The sequence below is a fragment of the Taudactylus pleione genome, unplaced genomic scaffold (assembly GCF_031769625.1).
Source record: "Taudactylus pleione unplaced genomic scaffold, aTauple2 ptg000053l, whole genome shotgun sequence".
In the NCBI taxonomy this organism is placed as follows: domain Eukaryota; kingdom Metazoa; phylum Chordata; class Amphibia; order Anura; family Myobatrachidae; genus Taudactylus; species Taudactylus pleione.
In genome coordinates, this window is record NW_028284455.1 from 20,741,518 (window position 1) to 20,762,544 (window position 21,027).

At 42.4% G+C, this 21,027-nt stretch overlaps 1 protein-coding gene and 1 non-coding gene across 2 annotated transcripts in view; both read right to left on the reverse strand.

Moving 5' to 3' along the window:
* The window catches only part of TOP2B (DNA topoisomerase II beta), a 79,107-nt gene that overhangs the window by 39,087 nt on the left and 18,993 nt on the right, over positions 1 to 21,027 (reverse strand). The window contains exons 5-13 of the mRNA XM_088462735.1: positions 20,305 to 20,450; positions 19,943 to 20,040; positions 7,952 to 8,164; positions 7,699 to 7,872; positions 3,509 to 3,610; positions 2,621 to 2,758; positions 2,278 to 2,416; positions 1,532 to 1,689; positions 824 to 949 (exon numbers count right to left, since the gene is read on the reverse strand). Coding sequence (XP_088318861.1) covers positions 824 to 949; positions 1,532 to 1,689; positions 2,278 to 2,416; positions 2,621 to 2,758; positions 3,509 to 3,610; positions 7,699 to 7,872; positions 7,952 to 8,164; positions 19,943 to 20,040; positions 20,305 to 20,450 — 1,294 coding nt within the window. The remainder of the gene's footprint in view (positions 1 to 823; positions 950 to 1,531; positions 1,690 to 2,277; positions 2,417 to 2,620; positions 2,759 to 3,508; positions 3,611 to 7,698; positions 7,873 to 7,951; positions 8,165 to 19,942; positions 20,041 to 20,304; positions 20,451 to 21,027) is intronic.
* Positions 13,004 to 13,118, reverse strand: LOC148535298 (U5 spliceosomal RNA). The gene has a single exon (XR_015875806.1). It is a non-coding gene; the product is annotated as a U5 spliceosomal RNA (small nuclear RNA).

Sequence of the window (21,027 nt, forward strand, 5' to 3'; positions counted from 1 at the left end):
TGGCATGCATTTAACCCCTGGGACGCCGCAGCGCTACCGCTCTGCTGCGGTCCGCTGTCCCAGGGGGTAGTGGAAGCGCAGGTTGGTCGCCTGGCTCCACGCTGCAGCCAGTCCCCAGGGAGCCCCCTGCCTGGGGACTTAGGACCATGTGATCAGCGGGGACCCACCGCGGGACCCCGCTGCTTACCTCTGTCCCCCTTGAATCCGGCCATGGTCCGGAGCATCTGGGGTCACCGCTAGCTGTGACCCCAGACGCCCACCAGCATCCCCGGATCAGTACCGGCGTTCTGGTACCGGCGGGGTGTAGGGAAGACAGCATGGACGTCAGGACTGACTGTCCATGCTGTTCATCCAGTTGTGCAGCCACAGCTGCATGAAGAATAAGCTTCAGGGGCTCTTCTAGCCCCCACTCCAACAGGTGCACCCGACTCCGGCCGGGCACCAAACTAAACTGAGGTGCCTTGGCTCGGGGGCGGGGTATAGGAGGGGGACCTAGTGCATCCTGGGAGGCTGAAAGCTTAACTCTTTGGTGCCCTGCGACTGACGTCACACCTATACCCCAAGGTATCCTGTGGATACCCTATGGACCCTGAAGTAGAAAACACTATGTACAATACATGGGAAGGTCAAGCTACGGCATTATGTTACACAGTATGTTATAAATACTTTTATGATTCATTATCACAAAAAACCATGGCAGTCCTCAGAAGCTATACAAGTAACAGTAAAATGACATACTGCCAGTTTTACAATCCAGAACATCCTTCAGCATCACAGAGACACAGCGGCTAACCATTCTTTATTGGAGCACCAGTGAAATTACCTGATCTGTCATAATCATGATTTTTCCATAACGCAAAGACTTAAGGGATTCTTGATCATCATAGCTTTTCTTGTATTGTAAACCAACAATTTTAATGATGTTGTTAATTTCTGCATTTTCCATTATCTGTAGGGAAGTATCAGAAAGAAATAAGAGGTTTTAATCTGTGGTGTTTTGAAGTATGAGTTTCTAAACACAATAATAGCAGTAACAATAAATAGTCATATTCAAACAAACAGTCTCTGTAGATCACATAAGGATTTTGTAAGAGACTAAATAATTAGAAAGCTTGTACCAAAGTTAAAAAGGGGTATAATTACTAAAGGGTCGATTTCAATACATTAAAATAAAAAATAAAAAAAAATAAAAAAAATCGGTCAACATCAAGGTTACGTTTCTGGGGCTAAATCACAATTACTAATACTTAAAAAAATAAATCAAACAAAAAAAAATTGTCTGTTAATAAATGTGTGATTTAGCCCCAGAAACATCGATGTTGATCAATTTTTATTGATTTTAAATAAATCAAAATTGATTAAAATTGACCTTAAGTAAATATACCCCATAGAGTGAAGATTCAGGGACTCTAGTTGGCATTCTTACAATGGCATGACTGCCCCAGTGCTTTTTATTATTTTTTTGAGAGATTCACCTCAGTCTTGTGAGCACAATCTATCCCGTGTACATGTTGAGCACCTGAGTAATTACCTGTTTGTGCGAAGCCTCTCGTACATTGAGGATTTTTCCTCTTAGAGGGAACACCCCATACCGGTCTCTTCCTATGACACCCAAGCCGGAAACAGCCAGGGACTTGGCAGAGTCTCCTTCTGTCAGAATAAGTGTGCAGTCCAGGGAATGCTTGCCACCTATGAAAGAGAAGAAATCACTAACCACAATGACAAATCAAAGTCTGAGCCTATTATGTGGGATTTCTTTAGAAGACATCACTTTTCACTGTATGTTAAGTATAGCCAAAAGCAGATTGGAGACAAAGCTTGGCATTATGATAAACAAAAAGTTATTTTTTTAATTGTGCATACGTTACAGTGAGAATGACCAAAAGACGTTGCTGCTCTATGTAACTATTACAAACCTGATCAAACATATATATGTTAGGCCTCAGGCACTTATTAGGAGTCACGTTATTTAATATCAATTGGAGTTCGTGAGAGGGGGGGGGGGGGGGGGGGAGTTGGGATATTTTCTGATGCACAGCAAACTTTTCATTCTGTAACTTTAGTCAATGACATTACAGTCAGCATCTCAAAGAAGTTAAGGTTAGGTTTTGCATGGTAGATAGCTAAATGTAAACATAATGGCAGACTCCTAGGTTTCGCCAAGTATAGGTAGTTTTCATGCACATACGTTTGTGACAGACTAATAGTTTATTTTATATAGATCAGCTTGCATGTCAGGCTTAGGGGTGAATAAATACGGATCACTGTAAGACTTACCAGCATCGTTTGCGTCATCCAGTTTGGGAATGCCTTTAATTTTGCTGTGCTTCACTGACGAACACTTCTTGTTTAGCTGTGTCTGGGCCTTAAATTTCACCCAGTTCAGAATACTTTCCACTATGCCACAATTTGATGCCTAAACCCAAATTAAGAAACAATGCAAAAATTAGATCTTTATACAAGTACTACATTTGGATCCAGAGCAAACAAAATAACATTTGGAAAATGATTGTAGGATATTTGTTGTGTATGTATTTAAACCCCTATTTAAAGGAGAAGCAAAGAAAATGACTAGTCTGAAATTATCTGTGTGATGACTCGGAAAGACTCAAACACTGACCGCCTTTGAAAACTTCTCTGACAGTGGGCACTTGGAACCAAAACTCTTTGCCTGCAGGGTCATATTCTCTTTTGTCTGAGAGTCAAAGGTGGGATTCTCAATCAAACAATTGACAAAAACCCACACGTGATTCTTCACCTGTAAAGAGCCAGGACACAAATTAGTATTTCTGCATGGTAAAGTCAAAGGTTACTCAGTATTGGGAGACACATAACACATATCCTTAGCTTTTACTGAAGGGGTCCAAATTATGAGGATACTGCTCATTTACAAAACTCATAGGGAGGAGCCACAATGTTTGCTGAGCCAAACACAAATAACACATTATCAATAGATTATAAAGGACTAGCACCTCCAATTGTGAAGTTAAGGGAAAATGTAGCATGCATATTTATTTTTTAAATATATATAAGGATTCAATGGGGCAGATGTATGAAGCTCTGGGAAGTGATAAAGTGTAGAGTGATAAACGACCAACCAATCAGCTCCCAACTGTTATTTTTCAAACACAGCCTGTAACATGTCAGTTGGGAGCTGATTGGTTGGTCGGTTATCACTCTGCACTTTATCACTTTTCAGAGCTTCATACATCTGACCCAATATATTGTATGGTAATGGGAATTAGATGATCATTCTAATACATCTGCTTAGTAAAATCACTCATGCAGGCTTGAGAGAGCAATGTAATCTCCCATCAAAGAAACCAAATTATTTTTGCACTATTTTGGAACAACTCTGGCAATAACACCACCGTTTTGTTATTGACTGATATCTTGCAAACAAAAGAGTGAAGTGTACCACATGGTCATATTGTATGGTAACAGTGCAAAAACTGTAATTTACTGCTAATGAATAAAGATGTTTAATGCATGAGACGTTACAACGTACCTGGAAGGGCTTCACAGAAACTCCAGCTTTGTTCTTCTTCTTCACAACTTCAATAAGTTTAGAGACTATTTGATCCACTACATAATCTACATGTCTACCACCCTGCAAAAAAAAAAGTTCTGTCTGTGATCAATGTTTTATAGGTACAGTGCAGATAGAAGCAGCAAGGAGTTTATGTACTGAAAGGGGAAAAAGGTACACCTAGCTCCGAAAGTCTACAAGCTGAAAAATATAGTTATCCCAAGTAAGAAACTAACTTCTGATGTCAAAGGTTCAAAAGATGGGTGCTGTAAGGAAGACATCATATCACAAGGTCTGTACTTCAGATAAGAGAAAAAAAACCTGAGTGGGCCAAGACCTGAAACTTCAAGTAGTTAAGTGTTAAACTCCTCATTTAGAACATCCTGCAAACATAGCAGTAACCAGTCCAACCAAAAAGAATAAGAGGTAGGAACCCTCTTCATTTCACACCAGGAGATGTAGATTTTCCAAACCCTTGACCAAAAACGGTCTTCCTAGACCAGAGCATGGTCAGAGCCAAACTGTCAGATAAAATCTTAGCTCTAATGATCATGAATTCAGCAGCCATACTGCACTGTTAACACCAGTAGAGGAAAACTCTGGAAATGAAAGGGTCCCCTGACTTAAATAAAAGTGGTTTTGGGGGCAGGTGTCGAAATGAGCCCTTTGGCATGCATAGAATATGTCTGTGTACAATAACCTTTGAAGAAAGTCCGGTGGTACCAGAATCACCCAAACACCACCTCTCTCTTTACCCTGATAAGCACCCAAGGGACTGACATGCTATTTACCAGAAATGCCTTTGAATCCCTTTTCCTAGAGCTGAACAGCTCCATGCTGCAATTCAACTGAGATGCCATCATGTCACCATCTGGCTGTCCACAAACTGCTGAAAACACTTCCTGGTTGTAGGACCATTCCCCAAGGGAAGGGGTTTGTTTGCTTAGGAAATCTGCTTCCAAGTTTTCTACCCCGTAATGAAAACTACTATGATGGCTTTAATGTTTAGCTCCGCCCAACATTTTTATTCTGGTATCTCCCATAGCCAGGATACGGTTGGTAGCGGAAGGCGGGGCTAGTTGTTACAGAGGAAAGTTGTTACAGTGAATCTAAAACCACGACCACATCACGGCACGGCTCGTGCGACTGGGAACAAGTTTGAACATGTTACCATCAGTGCTCAGCGAAACGACGCTAACGCAGACGTGTTTATGCAATAGGTACCTAAACAAACTAGTTTTTCTTGCACTAAAGTAATGTTTCTCATCTAGAATTGAAGTTGTATCTTGGCTGGACTGTTAAAGGTAAGGGTTTATCATTCATTTTGTTAGAATCACAGACCATTAGTGTTTTTATTATTGTTCTAATCGTGAATTGAAGCACGGAAATCACACTATGGCCATCTTGGTTATCGGACGTGGGATCGGTATGAAATACCGACAGTCGGGATCCTGTCGGTCAGAATCCCAACATGGTTAACATGCCGACACTTGTTAGTCGGTATGCTAACCCCCTCACCCTACCCTAACTCTCCCTCTTTGGTGCCTAACCCTAACCTCCACCCCCCTGCACTCTAACCCTGCCCCATTTGTGCCTAACCCTCCCCTTCCTACCCCGCTACTTAACTCCGGCATCTCGGTGGGCGAGATGCTGGCGCCGTGATTATGACCGGCGTCTGTAATGTAAGCGTTGGCATCCCGCCGGCCGGGATACCGAACGCATCCCATCTGATGTCACTTGGGGCAAGTTGTTACACAATGCTGGAGGCAAGTTGTTACTCACTGACACTCCCATTAAAGACTAGCTAGAACTAGAGGCAAATATAAGAAATGGAAAAAAAAGGCAAAACTACAGAGTGTTAAGAAATCTTTACTCTGGGATGAAGGCAAAAATAAAAAAAAAAGGACTAAGAAGTTGACATCAAAATCTTAAAAAAAAAAAAAGAAGAAAGTAGCCAAAACATCGTCTTGTTCTGAAGACTACTGTAACTCTTACACACATTATACAGAAACAATCTGTCGAAACCTGGCCAGGAGTGGGTCCAGTATATGTAAAGGGAGGGCTCATATTGCTTGTGTGAGGTGATGGAGTAGTATTTACTTGCACTAATTGCGAATCAGAAATCAGCAGTGATGACGATGCGAGATATCGGTCATTGTCATCAGACTATGGGGGTCATTCAGACCCGCTCGCGAGCGTAGGACGCTCGCAAGCGGGTCGATGTTACCCCAATGCGTACGACGGAGGGAGCTCCGCCGTGCGCATGCGCGAGACCCGGACAGCGACAGCCCAGCTGTCGCTCCGGGTCTTGCACCAAAGGGGGCGTGCTGTCGATGGTGACTGACAGCACGCCCCCTTTGGAGGGCGTTCCGGGGGCGTGGCTGCCAGACGGAGGCGTTCCCATGGGAACGCCTTCCGTCTGGGTCCGGCCCCACTGACATCACTAGTGATGTCAGTGGGAGTGATTTTGGCTCTGATAGAGCCAAAATCACTCCAGGGCTTGCGGTCACCGAGACCCTACCGCAGGGTCTCGTCGCAAGCTCGATGGTCGCGACCATCTTTTTGGCCGCTCGCATATGCTGTGGGTGGTCACCCACAGCTATGCGAGCAGCCAGGCGGCCGCTCCATTTTTAGGTAGGAGGGCACTGATTCAGAGCGAGCGCGCTGGTCAGAGCGTCCGGCTCTGAATCAGGCCCTATATACCAAATATATGCCAAATGCGATTTTGTGATAAACGTACAAAGTTTTCTAATGAATGCTTTTCAGATGAAAGATTTTGTATAAATTATTTTATCCATAACAATTTGCCCCAACTCCGCAACAACTTACCCCCAAGCAGCTTGTTACGATTATTTTTATTCCTAAAAACATGTTTTTCATTGTTGTTAATTATTGGATGTAACTTACACCCAAATATAAGTAGAAGAAAGAATACGGTTTGGTTTGTGAATTTATTGGTTTGGTTGTGAAGAAAGATTTTTGAGATATTTGAATTTATGTATTTTTGTAACTAGCCCCACTTTCCCCTACGCTCTGATGATTTGGTTAAGCCACCACTATGTTATTGCTTTATTGGATCTTATTGGCATTTTCTCGCAAAAAAATGGATTCCAACAACTAAAGAATTGGAAACTGATCTGTGTCTCAGAACCTTTGTCAAAATCATTGACTCCTCTGGAGTACAACCATCCTGTAACTGGCACAGAGGAATTACAATCCTCATCTGTTGTCACAATCATCCAGTCCCTAAACAAAAACGGGTGACCCGTTGAGGTTATCGCCTCTCAGCTATTAATATAGATATATTTTTGGAGAAAGTTTGAAAGCTGATTGTCAAATGGATGGTGAAACTTGTTCCATTCTGAAGATCGCTTGAACGGAAAGATGGAATGGAAGGGTGCAAATTTCACTGCCTTGTAAGTGGAAACCATTATTCCAAGGACCTAAATATAAAAGTACACACCTGTCTGCAAGCCTAACAGCAACTTTACAAGTTCCTGTAGAGAGAAGATGGTGTCCAGGCAATGTCATCCCATGGAACATGCAAGTACACATTTTTGAAGTCCATGGACAACATGAATTAGTTCTGTTCTACTGTATTGATAATGGACTTTAAGAACTCCATCTCAAACCTGTCCACCTACAAGTGACCATTTAAGTATTTTAGTTTCAGAACAGTTCAAAAGGAGGAGTCTCTATTCTGGACCTAGAATATCTCTCAATAAAAGCCGTAATTCTTTTGTTTTTAAGGAGATCTAGGATTTATACCTGACTCACGATTATTTTAATCCAGGAGTCTGCATTAGAGTCAATCACCGGTCTCGGAAGAGAAGACGGGAACCCACAACAGGGGGTTTCCGGAAGGCTGGCAGCTCATCATGCCAACTATTTGCCAGAGGACATCGGTACTGAATACCTAGCTGCCAATGACTGCACATTTCTGCTCGCCGCAAAGAGAAATTATTGAAGAGCCAGTAAGCATTTCCACTATTATGCATAGCCATACCGGGCAATGAGAATGACATAGTCTGGAACATTATGCAGCACTTCTAGTTTCCCTTATAAAATTCTGGGCTTCTACTAACTTTTAGCGATATTTGTCCAGGTCTGGGCTAGAATGATGTAAATAATAAAAGTCCAGTTAACAATGTACAGAAGCATTTATGTACCTTTGTGGTAGCTATACTATTTACAAAGCTGATCTGTTGGAAGCCTTTTTCACTCAATGTGAGACACACATCCCACCGGTCATTCACAACTTCATGGATTACTTTCAATGCAACACCGGTTTCATCCAGTTTCTCCTTTACGTAAAGATCTACGTAGCTACGGAATCCATTTACCTACAAAAAGTAAGACAATTAATGGACACTGGCCCAGATTCTATCACGCATACAACTTGAAATTATTGAAGACACTTACAGGCAGCTTCTTTCCATTGAGAAGGACTCGAACACCTTTGCAGGACCCTGCAATGTCATAAGCTCGCCTTGTTAAGAGGGCTACAGTGTCCTTGTCTAGTTTCTCCATTTTAAATTTGGATAAATCTGGCTGGAATGTAATACATGTGTAATCATCCCCATCAAAATGCTTGATCTTCGGTTCTGTGGTTTTAAGCATATTATTCATCCATGTCTGGTTGGCAAAAAAAAAAAAATTAGTTTAGTGCTAAACATGGATAGGTGAGGAAAAGTTTCACATCAGTTTTAGTTACATATATTCATTAGAATTTCAAAATCAGTTCTTGGGTTTGAAATTGGTCAATATGTATTTTGTATCCAACAGCTAAACTGGCCACCAACATCTATCAGATCTGAGCAAAATACTGAATTTCTGCAAACACACTTCAATAAATAAGCTAGCCACAAACATTACAGCAATGTAATCAGTTTTAATCAGATCACTCAGCTGAAAAATTAGATTGCTTTGCACATTAAAATTCTACTCTGACAGGGGAAAGACATTTGCAGTGCATGCAAACTGCATGAGCAGGTGCAGAATTTATTGGAATTTAAATAGCACAATCAAAATACAAATGCTTAAATCTAGCCATTTTGCCTCTCAGTCAGAATCAAGAGACTGTGGCTTGTGATTGGACCTACATGCAGACATTTATAGATAGTAAAAAAAATATATAAATATATATATATATTTATTATTATTATTATTTTTTTTTTTACATTTATTTTTTTAGTTTTTTTTGTAGTACAGAACCAGCAAGGTCCAGAGAAATGCTGCATGTAGCAACCTCTGAGGCTTTGGCTAAAGGTAGGGTCACCTAAAGAAAAAAGGTGTTGCTAGGTAGCAGAGCAACTTTAATCATCTGCTTAGGAAACTGAAAGCAGTACAGAAAACACTTTAAAGGCATTGTGGATGGCTGTGCAGCAAAAACCAGGACCCTGTTAATACACAGCCTGACAGCGTGCTGTTTCTGACGTACCTCTTCTCCACGGCATTTGAACATTCCTTGACACCTTGCACGGAGATTTCAATACCATCAGTGAGACACAACCCGGAGGGTGCTCATCACTGGTTCCTAATTCCATCATGCATGGCAGTGACAGAACAGATTACCATAGGAACACAGGAATCCTTATTCAATACCCAGATTTAAGATTACATACTGTAGCCATATCCAAAAAGTACTGCTGGAACAGTCTCACATTCATGCACACGACACTTTATATTCTATCATTAGAATGTTTACTTTATATTGGACAGTAAAAACAGGATTTTGGTACTTACCGATAAATCCCTTTCTCCGATTCCACAGGGGACACTGGAGTTCAAGACAGTGGGGTATAGACGGTGGTAGAGCAGAGCCTGGCACTTTAAATAATTCTGAAGTGTGACTGGCTCCTCCCCCTCTATGCCCCATCAGCCCCAGTTTAAGAACTGAGCCCGAGAGGAGACGGTAGACAATAGGAAAATGAGGAGAAGGAGAAGACCACAGAACGGAACAATACCGACCGAAGAAGAACAGAGGAACCCTCTGCAGGGAACACATGCAGTCACACAACTAGATAAGGACCCAACAAAACGGCAGGAACGCAGCGCTGGGCGGGCGTCCAGTGTCTCCTGTGGAATCAGAGAAAGGGATTTATCGGTAAGTACCAAAATCCTGTTTTCTCCTTCATCCACTAAGGGACACTGGAGTTCAAGACAGTGGGGACGTCCCAAAGCCAACCTCCCGGGTGGGAAGCGCGGAGTACTTGCCGACCTCCCGGCCAACCGAAACAGGGACAGCCCAAGACTGGAGGCATGTCGTAGAGCCAGGAGACAATCAGAGCTCCTTGCTGAACAGTCACAGACATTCCACAACTTACAGCGTAAATTCAATGGAATACGGCTAGAGAGAGTACCCGCAGATGAAAAGCATCAGAACACCGTAAGCTCAGCCAAAAACAGACCAAGCAAGACCGTTGGGAGCAGAAAACCCCAACTAGAATCCATAGAATGGCAGTAACATGAGAACAAAACTCGAGAAAACCGTATTAGCGACAACTACAGGAAGCTGCAACAGTCTCAGACAGCAGAATCCCAGCACTGCGGGACATCATATAGATAAAAAGTATAATGAGACCAATATACAGAGACAGAGCTGGACCTGTCCACAGACTCCTAACAAAGCAAACAAGGAGGCAAGAATCACGACCTAACAGTCGCCCTGAACCATTCTCGAGGTCCAACTACTAAAGGGTTGGTAACCAGTGGAAGGTTTAAACCATAGAAGTTGTCAACGAGTGGAGATCCCACTGGCATGAGGCAGAGGCGGATACGAGAGGATTGAGACTACAATTCCTTCCAGTGGGTCAGACGGCAGTACCACCCATCCTGTCAAACAGCAGACAACTTCCTACATGATGGTAGAGTGTAATCAGTACCAACAACTGGCCTGAACATAGTATGAAAACACCCAGGATACCCTTAGCAGAAAAAGAGCACGGATGCCACCTCCACCCAGGGAGAGCTACCAATATAGGGAAGTATCCCATCCGCAAGGCTAAAGCACTAGGACAACTATGAAGGTACCATTCAGGTACCTGTCAGTGTGCTGAATTATCAACAGATACTGAACAGGAAACAAACCAGGCCCCCTGTATGGAACATAGAGACTGTCACACTTTATAGTAAAGATGTGCATTAGCCCATAGATGTACTTCAGTCCATAACCCCAACAGATTCCAGTAGAATAGGGTCACAAATCTCAATGTTGCAATTATGCACCCACACACCAGGAAAGCTCTAAAGTGTACAGCCAACTGATTTAAAAGAGCGGAAGGCTGCTAGGACAGCAACTAGGGTGCATAAGAGAGAACAACAGCTATGTCAGGATGCATGAAAAAGAAAGCATCTGCCGAGGCATTAGTGGGGTAAGCCCGCTTACCTGTGAGCGACCAGAAGCCCTCTGGACGCTATGTAGGATGTCACTGACCTTATTCATCTCACAGCAAACCACCACGTCAGGTACAGAGAGTAGCCTCAGTGGCAAAGATCAATGCTCTACAGCACGGACTTCAGTCTGGAGATGCTGCAGAAGAAAATACTGTAGAAACTAGCAAATTGTTAATGGAGACAAGAAGGTCGTACAACAGGACGCTATACCTGAGCCTGTTCCATTAGGGATATGTATCCATATAGAGATTACACATACCCCAAAAACGGTCTGCTAGTGTACCCTTACATTAACACTTATAATGGTGAATTGTGTATTACGCCCACAATCTGATACAACCCAGGCCAGACCCTGCCTATATCGACGGGTGGCCCTAGGCCTCATGTAAATTAACTAAATAAGCCATGAGGATGGAATAGATCCTGGATTCTCTATGTACTGATAGGAAATGTACCCAAGGGACCTACAGATACCTATTGTAGTGAGATATGCGACAAGACAATAATATAAGGTACCAGAATCGATACCGAGAAAGGTACCTGTACATAGACATAGAATGCGTTAATTATCCCAAGTAAAGAAGAGATATATCCGTAGTGATAACGCCAGTCAGGGGCAAAAACAGATTTCTCCAATTATTAGGAAAATTCATACAAGGAACGGGAATATATCAGTATATATACACATTCACACATATAAACATAGCTGCATGAAAAGGCAAACTCTCTGAAAGGAAGAGTTAGTACCGACATAGTAAGTCACTTGTCAAACTCCTGCACCAGGAGATCCGCACGCTACATTACATATATATATATATACACATATACACACATACACATATCCCGCACCAGGAGATCAGCATGCTATATCTATATATACACACATTGCATTCCTAGTGTCTTACAAGTTTGTTACTAAGTGCGCCCTAGAGTGTAGCTGTAATTAATAGGTCCCCTGAAGTGGACACTGTAGATATAGACTGATGGAAACAGGACTATAACCCGAGGCGGGTGTAAGTACATATCCTTATATACATGTGTGGACATACAGGAAAGCCCCAGGACATGTATAGAGTCCATACTAAAAGCAATGCCGTAGGAGTCTCTGACTATCCTATGTAAGCTGCAGAACATGTCTCTAATCTATAGAGCCACCATATAATATGTATGGATATAAGCGACAGCTTCTGGTAAACCCTGGCAGCTTTCCAGACGTGGAATAAGATGTATCTTAATGAATGTGGAAGTATAGGAATACCTACACATATCCATAATTATATACATAATATACACACACCACCCAATCCCTAGGGAGAGATGGTGTAAAGCGGAGTTATAGAACAAACTACCAGATCAGGAGAGTCCAGCCTCCCATCGCAGCATCCTCTTTAAATATGCTAGGTATCAGACATAAAACTGATAAGAACATATCCTACCCCTGCTTTAATGGTAAGGACAAGAAGCAATATATATATATATATATATATATATATATATATATATATATATATATATATACACACACACACACACACATATATATATATATATATATATATATATATATATATACACACACACACATATATATACATATATATATTATATATACATATACACACACACATACATCTGTATATACACACACACATATATATATATACATAACACATACATAAATCCCTACATGCCTACGCGTACCTACATACAAGATTAGTAGGTGGCGATATAATTTGAAAAATATAACACGGGCAATAGTTAGAAGGAACTGAGCCCCAGGTCTAAACGCAGGGTTTAGTACAAAATACAAGTATATACATACATGTGGCTTACCTCCACACAGGGAGACTACTCATGTGCCGCGCGTGGCCGTCATTCTGCTACGGTGTTGGGGCAGGAAATGTTAGCAACGTACTATCCCAGACCGATTGCGATCCTGGGACTCTTCCGTTACCGGTGTACTCGCCTTATCAGGTGTGCCCTTCTGGCTCCAGATGATGGAAATCAAAAGATGACCTCAGTGATGTGAGACAGCAATGCCAACCACTACAACGGCCATACGTTACTTCTTGTGTGTGCAGCCCAGCAGCTGCCGGGCATCAAAAAATTACATGAAACTCATGATTGTTCCTCTCCACGGAAATCTTTAGTAAAAGGCGAAAGATTTATTCGATCTGAAGAGAAACCACAGTATAAGGGAATAAATAAGATATAAATCCCTATAGATGCACAGATGCATACCTTCTAAGGTAAGCACCGAAGGCTGTTGAGATTTAACATATGTGCAGCCACATATGTGCATGAGAAGAGTACGGCTCATTCTTAAGGCGAGCCAATGTGAGGCCTAAGCCTGGGGATGGGACGCACCCTTGTGCTAACCTTGGGTTAAAGATATGCAATAACCGTCATTTCTGGCAGCAGCCAGAACAGTGGCCCCAACTATTTAGGCAGAGTGATCTCTGGCAGCTATAGATGCAAGAAACACACTGCATTATTCTGTTACACATCAAGCATATTTGCCCCAGATGTTCAATGTAATAAGCCTGTCGCACCTGGAATACCCAGGCGGTCTCCCATCCAAGTACTAACCAGGCCTGGCGCTGCTTAGCGTCCAAGATCAGACGAGATCGGGTGTGTGGCCGTAGGCGCTGATAGATATGTGGTGGGCAAAGTGGCATGGACACAACCTCTATATTAGGCTGTGGCATGTTCCTCCCCGTGCTTCAGGGTGCCTGGGACCCGGACACTCACTCTATAATAGTGGCGGCGGGTCCTTTTTTTTTTTTTTTTTATATAGTATTAAACCAGTACACTGCCCAGTTCCGTAGGGGAACTACTTGCAATATAACCGAGATGAGGCAGAGCCAGATCTCTATAAGGACTGCAGGTTAAAGTACAAACTCCACAGTTGTGCCGTTAAACCTAATAAGACCAGGTGCTGTAGGCTTAAGGAAAGAAAAAAACGGTAGAGGCCATATGCAAGCACAGGGAGAACATACAAACTCCAAACAGCTAGGGCGTACTGGGAATAAAACCCACAACCCTGTTAAGGGTTGCACCCCCCACACAACTCCAGAGTGAGGATGCAGGTGATGCTGGCAATAAGCCCCGGCTCCTTTTAAGGCAGGTGCATATGCTAATAATACTCCTGGAGTATGGCGGCATCTGTGCACGCCAGCATGGAGTAGACTCTGCCCCTACTATAATAAGCGGGCGGGGCGCAAACAATGTATAGCAGGCATAAAGCGAGTGGTGGAGCGGGAATGAAATAGACAGCGCCGGTGCAATCTTCATACAAGCACCGGCGCCGCAACCCGCAGCCGAGAGCGCTGTGAATAACAGCCTCGCTCCCTGGCGGCTGTGTGCAGAAGCCAGCGCTTCTACAAGCCCCAGCGCGGCAGGGAACAGCCGCGCTGAGTAGCTCCCTAAGCCCGCCAATTGGTGCTATGTAGACTCCCTTATGGGAGTAGCGGGGCGCGGCAGGCTCCTTCCTCTTGGGGATAGAGCAGAGGGAAGATCCGGCTCTCGTGAGAGCAGCAAACAGAGCGCTGTCAGGCTCTATAAAGTAAGACAGCGCTCATCGTGCAGGGATAAGGCATGCTGCTAGGCAGCAACATTACAGACTGTCTGAACAGTCTCCCTGTACTGGTATCCGCGCTCTATGCGCGGTAGCTCCGCCCCTTGTAATAACGCTAGCGGCGTTACAGGATTCCAGGAGGGGATATACTACAGTATATGCAGGGGCCGCAGATTAAACTCCGTTTCCCATAAGGGGAACAGAGCTATACTTACCACTGCTGGCATCAGGGCTGCGGCTAGGCATTCGGAAGCACGGACACAGCCTCTATATTAAGCTGTGGCGTGTCCTCCCTGAGCTACTGCCAGGGTGCCTGGGACTCCGACACGCACTCTTTTTTTAGTGGTGGCGGGTCACCTGATGCCTCCATGTAGCAGGCTGACAGACGCAGTACTCTGTCAGCCTGTCCTCAATGCTTTGTGAAAGCTAGAAATTAAAATAAAGGAAAATAAAAGAAAAAATACTAAGAGTGGGCTGGAGCTCAGCCCTGTGTGACCGGCTCTCTCGGACACATTCTAAAAACTGGGGCTGATGGGGCATAGAGGGGGAGGAGCCAGTCACACTTCAGAATTATTTAAAGTGCCAGGCTCTGCTCTACCACCGTCTATACCCCACTGTCTTGAACTCCAGTGTCCCCTAGTGGATGAAGGAGAAATATATATCAGAGTTCGAAAATACGCGCTATAGCGCCTTTTTACGCGCTACAAGGAGGGACCCAGTTTTTAAAAATGAACGGGTCCTGTAGGACGTGCTGGGAGTCTGGGACTCACCCGACATGTTTGCAATCCTCAATGGGTCCCCAGCCAATCGCTGCCGGCAGCCTGCCCTGAGCGGCTCCCAATTGGCAAAGATAATCCTCTAGCCACTCCCCCAGTGTTGTCTGTCTGATGGCATTCTCCATCTACAGTGTGACCAGTGGCAGTACGTGGATCTTTACTCTTCCTGTTGCCGGTTCTCAAAGCCTCCTCACCAGCTGCATTACTTTCCAGCTGAGAGACACCAGGCTGTCAGTGTGCACACATCCAGCAGGGCTAGTCAGCACACAGTCTCTACGGTGATATTGTGGAATTCACCCACCCATGACCTTCCCAGCGACTCCATTTAGTATTAGTTTACACAGGCTGGACAGCTAAACAATTCTAATCTACCACTTAATCACAGCACATACGCTGCTGTTGCAGCATTGACTACTGAGCCTGCAAGCCTGGAACACCGTCTGCCCTGCATTGATTCTAGGCTCTGAAGGTTTAAGCAGCTGGGAGTACTACTAGGACAGCTAACCTGTGAGTCTAGTGAGGGTGAGAGCAAACAGCTCACAGTTCAAATTCTATGTTATTTTCTGAACACATTTTTCTTTCTTACTACATGCACCTTTCACTGACCAACAGTGGGTATTCATTAGCATTACAATAAATTTTCACCACTAATGGACAATGGTGCATTTAATTTTTGAGCCTAACCTATACTAATATCAGTGGCCTTAACAATTGTGTGGACCCAGTTTAGTCAATGTGAATGTGCTCATATTAAAATGGTGTTAGAGCCTGATTCAGAAATAATACACTTATGCGATTGCCAGATGCGAATTCGCATGGACCACAGCTGCGAAAATATGCTGACATTTCCAAAGCTTACTCGAGCTTAGGGACGCCCACTGCTGCCTTCTTATATGCGTCCGACGTCACTTACTAGTGTATATATTGGTAACATTGACCAGCTATGCAGCCCTTGTGGAAGGTCTGACCTGTCTCTAATACAGCGTTTCTCCAGACACGCAGGGGGCTCGCATGCTGCGTAGGAGATAGCAACTGCTAATTTATGGCCGTCCACGTAACGGTGTTTAAACGGTCAGACACGCCTGTAGATTTCTAACCACCCCGTTATCTCCCCCAAAAGCTGACTACTGGTCACTAACTTTGCAAATGGGTTCTCTGTATGTGAGGAATAGCAAGACAATAGCTGCACATGCCCAGTGTAGCTTATAAGCAGGTGCAATAGCAAAAAATCGCTTGATCAGCATAAAAATCGGCATTGCGAACATCTCTGAAATTATCAGGCGCTTAAGTGCTGAGTGATTATTTCGCAGTTACAGCTTGCTTGAGCTTACTAACCCACGTAGCCATCAGCACAGCATCACACAGCTGCTATTATTGGGTTTTATATTTATTGTTTCTACACCATTATCACTCACCCACATGATTTTATATTGCCGGTTGATATTTGTGGATTTATCAAATTTAGACAATTTTATGTGATTATTGTAGTGATATATTTTACATAGGTCTATTTTTATTTATTGGATTATTATATATATATATATATATATATATATATATATATATTTAATTGAGATATTACGCTGCAAGTGAACAATTCTTTGTTTTGTTTTAAATTGTTGCCTGACACCTCCCTCCCTAAACCCAGCACTGCCTGAATCCCCAGCTCTACCATAGCTGCTGACTGCCTCAACCTCCAGTTCTACCCCAACTGCTACCTGTCCCCCAGCACTGTCCAAGCTTTTTAACTGGTCCCACCACAGCCTACCCTTAGCTCCCTCTCTACCCACAGCACTGCACCTGTCTACTATTTGAGATCAAGGAAATGTATTTATAATCATTATCTGTACTTAACTGAAAATATGAGTATGACTTTCCATAGTGGGGCATGTGGGATGGTCTCATGGCATAGGGTGAACTCAAAAGCAAAAATTGTTTTGGGACCCAGAAACTGCTCATTATATTTACTGTGTTTACGATCAGGAGCAAATGGCACAGTCAATGGGTAAAGGGGGCAACTTTAAGTATATAAGCGAAAGGAGAAAAACAAAAGGTGGAATAAATAGACTAAACACAGAAAGAGGGAGTCAGTGTAATAGCTGATCATCTTAATAATTATTTTTGTTCAGTATTCACTACTGAGAGAGAGGGCCAGGGGCCACAGTTAAGTTGCAGGTGTGATCAGAAAAATGAGGTAGGAACAAGCACATTTACAGAGGAGAAGATCCTAACAGAACTCTCAAAACTGAAAGTGGATAAATCAATGGGGCCAGATGGGATACATCCAAGGATACTAAAAGAGCTTAAAGGGGTGCTGGTAATACCATTAACAGAATTATTCAACCAGTCACTAGCTACTGGAGTAATTCCAGAGGACTGGAAAAGAGCAAACGTTGTCCCACTGCACAAAAGTGGAAGCAAGGAAGAGGCAAGCAACTACTGATCAGTGAGCCTTACATCAGTAGTAGGGAAACTGATGGAAACACTCTTAAAAGAAAGAGTCGTAGATTATCTCAAATTCAGCAATTTGCAGCACCCCAAACAGAATGGATTTACTGGGGGACAGATCATGTCAAACAAGTCTTATTGACTTTTTTGACTGGGTGACTAAGGAAATAGATAAAGGGGGGACCATAGATATAGCTTATCTAGACTTTAGTAAGGCTTTTGACACTGTTCCACATCGCAGACTGTTAAATAAACTGGAAAGCATGGGATTGGATACAAAGATAGTTGAATGGATAAGATCATGGCTGCAGGATAGGAAACAGAGAGTTGTAGTAAATAGAGTGCAGTCTCAAGAGGGAAATGTTACCAGTGGAGTACCTCAGGGATCTGTACTTGGTCCAGTGCTTTTTAATATCTTTATTTGTGACATTGCAAATGGTATTGAAGCGAAACTACCCTGTTGCATACCTTTGTGTCATCTGAAAAAAGGTATAGACACACCAGGAGGGGTAAAGCAAATGATTCATGATCTAGGTAGACTAGAGGAATGGTCAAGAACGTGGCAACTACAGTTTAATGCCAAAAAATGCAAGATCATGCACTTGGGTCTCAAAAATCCAAAGGCTAAATATAGTATTGATGGCACAATAGTGGAAACTACTGAAGAGGAGAGGGTTCTAGGAGTCACTATTTCAGGTGACTTAAAGGCAAGCAAACATTGTAACAAAGCAATGAGGAAGGTAAGTCAGATGCTTGGTTGCATAGGGAGAGGAATCAGTAGCAGAAAGAAGTCATAATACCACTGTATAGGTCATTGGTACGTTCTCATCTCGAATACCTTGTTCAGTTCTGCAGGCCATATCTCCAGAAGGATATTAATACATTAGAGACTGTACAAAGAAGGGCAACTAAAATGGTGCAAGGTCTACACCACAAAACGTACCAGGAAAGACTATAAGATCTTAATATGTATAGTTTGGAGCAGAGAAGGGGGGACATAATAGAAACGTTCAAATATTATATATATATAAAATAATGGTTTTAACAAGGTAAATGGTTTTAACAAGGTAAAGGAAGGAGACATTCTTCAAAGAAAGTCGTATTAGAACAAGAGGACATGTTCTAAAACTGGAGGGTGGTAGGTTCAGGGGAAATTTGAGGAAAAATTACTTCACAGAAAGGGTAGTGGACAAGTGGAATAGCTTCCCATCACAGTTGGTAGAGGCCAAGACAGTAGAGCAATTTAAACATGCATGGGATAGACATAAGGATATCCTTCAGAAGAAGTAAGGGTCAATACGGGCTGAGGTAACAATATGTTTAAAAATGGGGCAGACTAAATGGGCTCTTTTCTGCCGTCAAATTCTATGTTTCAAATCAGTCTGCCCTCTGTGTTGAGAACGGAGCAGTTCAAGCATTGTTTTCAACTGTAACATATGCATTGATAACTGCAGTCACTCCTTTTTCATCAATATGATTATTTAATTTACAAATTTTGTTTGCTTTCTTTATTATTATTATACGTTTTGTATATGTAGACTGGCTCAGAGTTTCTCTCCCCTGCTATACAAGGCACTCATATTCTTCCTTTTCTATTGATATTCATAACAGGTGCAGACCCTATTTGTTTGTAAGCAGCTATATAGCTGATATAACACTACAGGCTTACTAGCTCACAACACCTTTTTTCTACTTCAAATAATTAGATTATAAAATGTGGCCAACTGTAATACTCACACACAATGATGTATTTACCTTATATCAGAAAAGTCCCCATTGTTCAAAAAAGCTAGATTAAAAAAAAACCCACCATAAAATCCCTTAAAGCTTGTGTTTGTATGGTGTAATAACTGTAGTGAGAACACGATCACTCAATATCAGCAGGATATAACCTAATTTTGTAATTATACTGTTGCAGCACACAAATAACTATAGATGTGGCCTCATACAACTAGCCTCAAAACGTAATGTTGCGCAAGACGCCTGGCGCAAGCAAGGTCCCATTCGACTTGTGCAGTGTTACGACACATTCGGATAAAAAAAGACGCTTGACGCAAGCAGAGTCCCACGGGACTGGACGCACTGAGAAGGGGTTTGGTGAAACTGCAGCAATAGTGTATGAGGACACCTCTAAGTCCTGCACAAATAAGGCACAAAAAGCACACATATATAGTTACTCAAAGACAACAACTGAGCATAAACTGCCTATAAACATACCTGTTTAAAGCTGTGTTTGTATTCCTTGCAAGCAGTTTCCACTGTGAATTTTGTACTGAATATATTGCAAAGTTTAGCACCATAACCATTACGTCCCCCTAAAAAATAAAATTGTACTGTAATAATACGTAACAATTATTGATATCCATACACAATAGCATGGGCAGATACAGAGAGCACAGAAATGCCAAGCCTCCCAGTAACATTTTGAAACAAGATCTCATGGACTAAGCTGTTAAACTATTGTATTTCAGAAACTTCTTGCATAACTGAAGTTAAAAGTTCATTAAAATAAGCTTCACCTGCAAGGAACAAATGTTTATGTTATTTTAATTAGCTCAATGTCAAAACAATGAACTTACCTGTAACTTTTTTCTCCTCATCGTCATAGTTGCTTGAGGTCAATAATTGTCCAAAAATCAGAGCAGGAACATAGACCTTCTCCACTTTGTGTTCAACCACTGGAATTCCTTTGCCGTTATTCCATATGCTAATGATATTAGATTCGCTATAAGCACAGAAAAAGGAGGGGTCACTTGACACAAAATAAATGTTGCGCAATATCAGCATACAATATTTACAATTTTCTATCTATAAATATAGGTGTAAAATGCAAATTGACAATGGAAAATAAAAGTCACTTATTTAATGAAAGAAAATAGCAATATGAGTTTGTCCAATTAATTTTAATGGAAGGAGACATATGGAATTTATAACAGATATCAAAATTATATGTTGGCCACTCAAATACAAATAGCAAAAAAAAACTAAGCTAAGCCTTGAATAGTTAGGACATTACAATAGAAGAGCTTAGTGACCATCAATGTGGCACTGTCATTGTATGCCACCATACCCTACAAGTCAGTTTAGCAACTTTCTTCCCTGCTACAATTGCGCCAGCGATCTGTAAGTGCAGTTATTGTGAAATGCATAAAATCAACTGACCTACATAATACAGACAGTCATGCGAAGAAGTTGATCGGACATGTTCTCATTGAGACATGTGCTATAGCTGCTGAATTCGGAACCTCCTTAATCCGATAGTCTTCGCAAGCTTATTTTGAACACCTACTGCTTGGAATAGA